Source organism: Bombus terrestris, chromosome 10 (assembly GCF_910591885.1).
Source record: "Bombus terrestris chromosome 10, iyBomTerr1.2, whole genome shotgun sequence".
Taxonomy (NCBI): domain Eukaryota; kingdom Metazoa; phylum Arthropoda; class Insecta; order Hymenoptera; family Apidae; genus Bombus; species Bombus terrestris.
In genome coordinates, this window is record NC_063278.1 from 11150879 (window position 1) to 11159360 (window position 8482).

At 33.1% G+C, this 8482-nt stretch overlaps 1 protein-coding gene across 1 annotated transcript; it reads left to right on the plus strand.

Moving 5' to 3' along the window:
* Nucleotides 1-1718: 1718 nt before the first annotated feature.
* Nucleotides 1719-7387, plus strand: LOC100647933 (leucine-rich repeat-containing protein 15). The gene is made up of 6 exons (XM_003398157.4): nt 1719-2160; nt 2812-3115; nt 3450-3678; nt 4485-5080; nt 5438-5840; nt 6718-7387. The coding sequence occupies exons 1-6, from the start codon at nt 1957-1959 to the stop codon at nt 7340-7342; spliced, it is 2361 nt and encodes a 786-aa protein (XP_003398205.2). The 5' UTR covers nt 1719-1956; the 3' UTR covers nt 7343-7387.
* The last annotated feature ends 1095 nt before the right edge of the window (nt 7388-8482 follow it).

Here is an 8482-nt window from a genome sequence, read left to right on the forward strand (position 1 = left end):
GTGACTTGAAATTAGAAATGGGAAATCGATACAGGCTTGATAATCAAACTCATACAGAAACCATTGAATAACCATCATCGTGATGCAAAGTACTCTTCGTTCCATAACCCAATATTTAACTTTTGCTTGGCGAATGCGTAACGTTGTTCTAATAACGTAATGTTCAGCGTAAGATGATTAAAAGCTCGTAGCTTCAATGTTTGAAATTCATAGAATCTGGTTATAACGAGACAGAAGAGTAGGTGGAAAGTAGCAGGTGCAAGAATGCAAAGAATTCGTGTAATCTTCAGTTTGGAGGGCGTGACCAAATGTCTGGTGTGGAACTGTGGATTTGCAAAATCTCGGCGAAGGGGTTGGTTTAGTATATCAACAGGTAGAAGTAGCACGTCCTTGTCCCTACTGGATAAGCCGTCGGCTAAGCGCCGGCGCTGGCTAAACCGGTTGCACCCTCCCGAGGGTGTGACCTATCATCCCCATTGGACCAACCGGACGTGTGAAAAAGAGAGAGACACAGTCCTGCGCGGATAACGACTTTTTTTAAATCTATCAACACGAAGGGAGGAGCCTTTATCGGTGCATGTCACAGCTATCTAACTTTAACTAAATTCTTATCGCATGCATTGATTCACACGTTCTACATTGTAGGTACTTGATAAGTAGCGAGCACTCTCTTTGTAAACTGTAGCTATTATTTTATTATACTAGGCTGTAATCTCGGTAAATTTCTATACGTTTGTCGCTATTTGTTTTCTTACAGCAGACAAGGATATGTAACGAGGTACACGAATGAAGTGATTCACTGAAATTAGAACTATCTTATGAGAAAGTTAAAATCGAATGACCATATTCAGATACGAGTACTAACTGAAGTAAGGCTGTGCGATTAGAACTCGGAAATGAAAACAAAAAAAGTAACGTGAATTTTTATGCTTTTATCTCTTAAATATCTTATGGATTAACGTCATCGCATTCTTGCTACTGATGTATTAACGTTGGTTATCGACATAATTCCGGGTTGCGGTTGTTCCAGTCTGAAGAAAACCTTAGATGCTGCCCTGTTGGATTGATAAAAAAAGGTTGTAATACATCGACAGTAGTTGGGGAAGGGGAAAATATCCGCATGGGTCAGCTGAAAGAGACTTAGACTGCGGAGATGGCCGCCTCAATATCGGCTTTTCGGATGCTTGAGGTACTTATCTAATGTCTTATATTTTCCACTGGACTGCCCATTCAAATTTCAATTCACAGACGATTCACCGTATGCTTCTGTCAGAAAAAGTTTCCATAAACTAGTTTTTTAAATATACTTCCTGTAGTAGTTTATTATGAAATATTTTTACATACCTTTGAAAATTCCTCCTAAACGTTATTAATCCCATTAATATTTCTTAAGTATCAACGATAATTAATCTTTCTATACTTTCTTTCATCACAATAAAATGTGTAGAAGAACATGGTATATTTGTAACAATAGGTAGTAGTACTTTTCTAATGATTTTTTAAATTTTTGTACTTACCACTCTTCGAATTTTAGCACCTCGTAATTTGTTCTAGTAGATGTAAATAATTCGTATATAACGATGATCGTAATTTTTTTAGACGAATAACAGGTGCATTTGTCGATATATCATTTGGATTTTTTCTACTATCACTGGAAATAATGTTCTCCACACCTCGTTGTACGCGCCAGTTATCTTACAGAGATATCATGTGGCATATCCCACGTTACTTATCAAAGATAAGTACTCAGTAGTTTTCAGGACGGTTCCGAGTACTGTTGGCCCACTCATTGATCCGCGACCGTCCATCTTCATTCCAGGAAACTTCAAAGAAAAGAACAGTGAAAATGCACAGTCGAAAGTTGACATAAAAATTCCTGCCACGTTTCTATTAACAAGAATCCGAGTCCGCTTCCGAATGAAAATGTGATTTCTATGGAAGTTCACGCGATCGCGTATGATAGTAGACAATATGAAGGACCGGATAATGTCGCCTCATGGTTTGCTATCTTTGTTAGCCACGTACTTAGGAATTTTCTCGATCACGATGTGTCAAAGTACTTGCCCTACGAGATGTTTGTGCCACCTCAGCCAACAACCAAGAACTGTCATGTGTTCAAAACAAGGCTTGGAAGTGTTCCCTGAAAATATAAGCGACGTGGTAGGTGAATTCTCTCTGTAGGATTAAGCTAATGACGAATTCATCTTCGTAGTGTTGGAACGAAGAGAAAAAGTGTTTGCGAGTGTTGGTAATGGCGGTGTAACAGACATTTTCTATGCTTTATCGCGTTAATGATTAAAAAAGCAACTAAGAATGAGTCATTGCTACAAATGTACCGGTAGAGAAAGGAAATGAGTATCCAACGAATATCTTGAAGAATATTACATATATAGAAATATGTAAAGGTATTATATATGTCGAACAATGTAAAAGTAGCAATGTCAACATACGTAGAAGTACTGCAGTATGAAAATATGCATGCATACACATGTAGGAAATTTTTCGTTCGAATCATTAATACGTTTTTGCTTTGAGAATCAATCAACGTTATATAAATTGTATTCTGATATTATAAATAGCATTTCACATGAAATTTTATATTATCTGTAATAACTTTGGACACAATGGATTTCAATCTTATGAGATATGAGCAATAATCTTTTATAGATTGATGTCATGTATTGATCATAAAACGTTACGTACAAGAAATGATGACTTACCAGTTACAAGAATGTGCATTTGATATTGGCAACGTTTTAAAGAACGATTTATTAACTATTTTGTTGCAATCATCTTTTAATTATGTTTTAGGTAGAACAATTAAATTTATCCAACAATCTATTAACGAATATCAGTGATGACATTACGCGACTCACAGATTTACAATACCTGAATTTAGCAAGAAATAAATTGAGTTCGTTGCCCGACGATTTAAGGTCTTTAAAAAGTTTACGACGATTGGATCTAAGCGGCAACAACATAAAAGATGTCGTTGACATCAGATCCTTAGGACAACTACCATCGTTAACGGTTCTACACCTATCCACAAATCCATTATCCAAATTGGAGGGATTAATGAGCGCCAGTATCGAGGCTTTGGATGCTAGTTACTGCGGTACAATTATATTTCATTAATTATATGAATATTTTCATAATAAACTTGTTACGTACTCTTCAATTAATCTTCGTTCATCGTAAACATGAATTTTCCAAGGCTTTCATTTCAAATAAATTTTCAAAGATATAAAATCCGAAATTCCAAATACAAGTACCAATTAAATTTTATTTAATACTCGGAAGATTTATTTGTTTAATTCTTTCATTGAAAGCGACAGTAACTAAATGATATATTCAATACGTATAAGAACTGTAAATTTATTCCTCGTTTTTGAGAAGAAACTTTAATTGTTAACCATCGATTTTGTTTTTAATACCTTTTCATTTAACAGAGATACGGGAACTCACTAATACATCGTTGGATAATCTACCAGCACTGACTATGCTTACGTTAATGGGAAACCCACTGAAAAGCATCGACAACACATGGAGTCCAAAATTACAGTGGCTCGATATGTCTGACTGCCTCTTAAATTACTTAAGACCCGATACTTTCAATGGATTTCCAGCGCTTGAAGAGCTTCGACTGTCCAACAATCCTACCTTAGTCTACAGCACGAGGTAAGCGATCGAAATTCTAAGCAAAGAAACTATTCCTTAAGGTGAGGACAACGTTTGAGAATTAATTGTATCACGAAAGATGATTCAGTTTTAGTTATGAAGAAATATCCAAAACAAAAAATTAAAATCATAGTCTTGCATGTGTAACTGTTTTTGCAACTCTGGTTGCGGTATCAATTTACGTTCGCATTATCGTACAGTATGATCGTTACGTCGTTATTCGCATAAAAAGTCTATTTTTTACTATAAAAATATAAAAAATATTAAGAACATGTCACATTACAGGATGTCGTTGAAAGGAATAAGAAACTGTAAGAACGAAGACAATTATTCGCAATTAATTAAATTTGCAGCCGTTATTCTAATTTTAATCGGAGAATGAATGAAATTTTATAATTTCCTCTTTAAATTAATATTATACGATCTAGAACATAATATTTTCTAAGAAGCATTAGATTCTTTTCTATTATTACTAGCCTACCAAATTATTATCTTATTATATACACCAGTCTTTTTCTATTCTTTCTCTGTTCTTCTTATACTACTGAACCTATTAAATTTAGAATGATATTACAAAATTCTATGAAAAAGTAACACAAGTAAGAAGTAGTGAACTCCATAAGAAATATTCATTTTGTGTAAAAATATAAAAAGTGGTACCCTTATAACTATTTCGTCTTTAACTTTTAAAAATAAAAAAAAAAAGAAAGAAAAGATAAATGAAATCCAATTCAATATTTTAACAGTTGAGTATGTTAGCCTATCTTACACTTACATAAACAATATCGTGAATATTTTATTTTCAGAAACTCGACATTGACACACCCGAAACTAAAGAAGCTGGACGTGTCGAGATGTAATCTGGATAGGCCAGGCCTACACGGATTTCCCTTATTGACTCAGGCTCGATTATCCCGCAATATGATTCGCATGCTGCCGGACCGAATCTTCGCTAAAAATAGGGAACTCGGCTTCCTCTACCTTAATGCGAATGGAGTTGAAAAATTGAATATGAGCACGTTCGAGGGTTTAGTGAAACTGCAAGTATTAGATTTGTCTGCCAATTACTTGGAAGTGATCCACCCATTGACATTTCACGAAAATGTTGAACTCAAATTGCTCAACTTATCCTACAACGTTTTGTACGAGCTTCCAAACTTCACGTCAACGGTAGCAACGTTGGACGCATCGTCAAACTTGATAAGTGATCTAAATGGAAATTTCTTGGCAAACATGCCAAAAATAAGGAGCGTTATTTTGAGTGATAATCGAATACAAAGGCTTCCAGCAAAATTAAAATCCACATCACTGAAGAATTTAGATTTAAGGCAAAATAGAATAATCGAGGTGCTCAACGATACGTTTCTTCAGTTACCGCAACTACTAAGAATCGACTTATCAGGTTTGATTTTTACCAGTTTATCGATAGATCTGCTACCATACCTATCTTGAGATCTTCAAGTATTTTTGAAACGTATCTCTTTAATAATTTACCTGCACGTGTATCGTGTATAAGTCGACCAATCGAAATACATCGTAGACGTTAATTTTCTAAACTAAATAATCAATAAATTTTTTTAACGATTAATGTTAATCTTAATTAGCATCTTATCACATTAAATTTATGACACAAAGGTAGCGAGAAAAATTAAATAATCGATTATTAATTTGCTCAGGCAATAGTTGTTAATCAATTGTTTTGATAATGCTTAGAATTATTCGAATTTTTTTAATGATAGCAAACTTCTTCAATTTTTAGGAAATCGTTTGACGGAAGCTATAAATCCAGAAATTTTTCGAAACAATCCAGATATAAACAACATAAAATTAGAGGACAACCCATGGCGTTGCGACTGTGAGGACTTATACATGTTGTATACTTTTCTAACTGAACGACCAGCAAAAACTGTGGAACAAACTTTGCTTTGTCAAAGTCCATCGAACGTATCTGGTTATACCTGGCTAACTGCTTGTTTCAACGTATGGAATGGACCTGTTTATTACAACAAGGACAGAACTTGGGGATTTGTGATGCTCGTTATTCTTACAATCGTTGTTTTATGTGGAACTTTCATATCTATCAGACATATGATGAGGATTAAAAGGAGAGCTATCGAACAAAGACAACAATTGGAAACTTTAAGACTATTAAGGCAAAGAAGGTGAGGAAGACTCTTTTAAGGAATTCAGATTTACACGATTTATAAATTTAACTACGCAAGAACTCTCTAAGAATAAAAAATATTATATTGAAATTTTTTATATACGATATTATGAATATCTAATTTGAAACGATTACTTATCTATTTAAAGCTGACGATAATAATCACAAAAGTATTTCAATTCAGACGGGTTGCGTTATTAAAAAATTATTCGACTATAGCAAGCAAAATGATTATTTTTAAAAAAGTGTTAAAAATGTATAAGCAATCTGTTTTAAATGAACAAAGTGTTTTCCCTAAAGATAAAACAGGTAGTAAGGAATTTTCTTTTAAAATTACGAAAGCGAGAACTATAGAAATAATTTTTTACAATTTTTCCGATATAGTGATATTAACCACAAAATTGAAAATTTCAGTTCAAGAACATTTTCATCGTTTCTTAATTATCATTTTGCACAAATGTCAATCTGCATAAATTGCGATGTTACCTATGTACAATAAATTAGAAATCTGTTTTACCTCAATGAAATAAGTTTATTTAAAAAGATCAAAGTATAACTGCGGTTATAAATTAACGATTGTATACTTAACAATCCTTTATAAATCTCATTTACAAAAGCTAAGTGTCTGTTTTCGGAAGTTATATTCTTTTAAAATCCATATTATTACAGAAATTTCAATGATTTCAATAGAAGTTATCATGGTACATTCAGCATAATTGATGAATTCCCTTTTAAAGTTATCGAGATAAAAATCCAAATATTTAATTGACTTTATCTATTTTCATTTCAATTATCTACTCTCAATTCAATTAAATCGTTTTTATTAAATATATTTGTATCGTGAAAAGGAAAGATAATTGTTGATTGTTCGACAGGAACCAAGCTACGCAACAACAGCAACAAGAACAACAGTTGGAACGTGCACCAGAACCAAGAATCCATCCTCTCGAATTAATAGGGCCACCTAGTTACGAAGAAGCAGTACAAATGCCAAGGCTAGCCCGGTCCTTAGATAATTTGGATGAAATTTCGGTAGAAACAAGTTCTGTGCGTGTTATGGGTTCTGCTGATAACATAAGATATAAATATAGAAGAACAAGGAGAGCAAAGAAGAGAATTCAGAGCGAGGATGATTTGCTTAGAAGGGAAGAGCGACGACACGAAAGAATCAGAAGAGAAAGAACTACCTCCGTCGATAACAGCGAAACCGCTTTACCACAGAATCAGAAAAATTCTAGAGCCTATATGGCACGTAGAGCCAGAAGGCAAAGCGTGATAAGTGATTCTGTAGAATCAGGAAGCGGAAGAATTCGACCCAGACCGCAAACACCGAACTCGAAAAAAAGGCGACGGAGGTACACAGTTTACGATGGGCACTCGACCGATGACGAAGACTCAGATATTCAACCAGTTGGTTCTAGTAGATCGATTGTGATCAGAGAACTTCGAAGAGAGCCTAAGAGCGGTTACAGAGAATCTACCGCAGAACAAGATTCTTGAAGAACAATCTGTTATCAATTTCATTAAAATATTTTTTAAACGAAATGTTATTATATTTTGATATTTTTAATACCTAGTTTTTACAGAATGATCGCAATCATAATCATTAATATACCATCGAAAGATATTAAATAAAACTGATTACTATCAACGAAAAAGTAATTTTGTAATAATGCACTTGCATTGTTCTTTAGAACGATCAAACATGTTGCCAAAATAATTAAATAAAAATGAAACGTGCAATTAACCAGGATTACGAATTATTAGATCACGTAATAAAGGTATATTTCTCTCGAACGTCTTTTATGCCAAAATTGTCGACGAAAGCTTACCTTTTATTAAATTTTATTAAATTCATATATTTAAAAAATTCAGTGGTGATAAATTATAACTGCTTAGGAGATTTATTATTTAAATTTTAAAGTTAAAAAGCGACGAATATAATATTTTAAAGATCATACAAAATGATATAATGTGTAGAATTAATAAGTCTAAGTATTTATTAATAAAAGTCGATGAATTAACCCGACAAAGATAAGACAAGGTAAATATAAGGAATCTCTTACACACTATGATTATTTCATATTTTTAATTGGAAATCTTCAGATTACGTTAAGTACTTAATTTTTACACGTACGTATATCATATCACATTTATCTTATCTTTAAGAAGGCGTCATTCTCAAAATTGCAATATTTCCTTGTAACCTGCAATTAATTTTTTACACATGCTACATGATATATTAGAGTGGATCTAAATTTTTCGTAAGTAATAGATAACATTAATTTAAGTTATGTACGTAATAATAATTCGAATGTCTTAATAAAGAAGTCAAAATATTCTATAAAAATATTTTTCTACGGTTAGATGTAAAGATACATTTTTCGTCTAACACAATGCAAAAGATTTAAAAGCATTATATATATATATGCCTGTGCGTGTGTGTATAGAATTAATAACGAAGTGACACTTGCAGTTGAAACAACATATTTCATTGAGGGATTAGGATTTAATGAAGGAACTGTAGAATTACAGTAATTTCAGATCAACTTGAATACAGTTAGAGTCAGCTTGGCACCGTAGCCGGTAATTTGAGCAATAAACGTATCGTTTATCGTAACAAATGATGCGAAGAAAATT

Bases quoted from the DNA above. Each gene is read 5' to 3' on its own strand.
- LOC100647933 (XM_003398157.4), top strand. From the start codon at position 1,957: ATGATAGTAGACAATATGAAGGACCGGATAATGTCGCCTCATGGTTTG. The intron at 3,116-3,449 runs GTACAATTATAT...TTCATTTAACAG, and splicing joins TTTGGATGCTAGTTACTGCG to AGATACGGGAACTCACTAAT. The intron at 5,841-6,717 runs GTGAGGAAGACT...ATTGTTCGACAG, and splicing joins AGACTATTAAGGCAAAGAAG to GAACCAAGCTACGCAACAAC.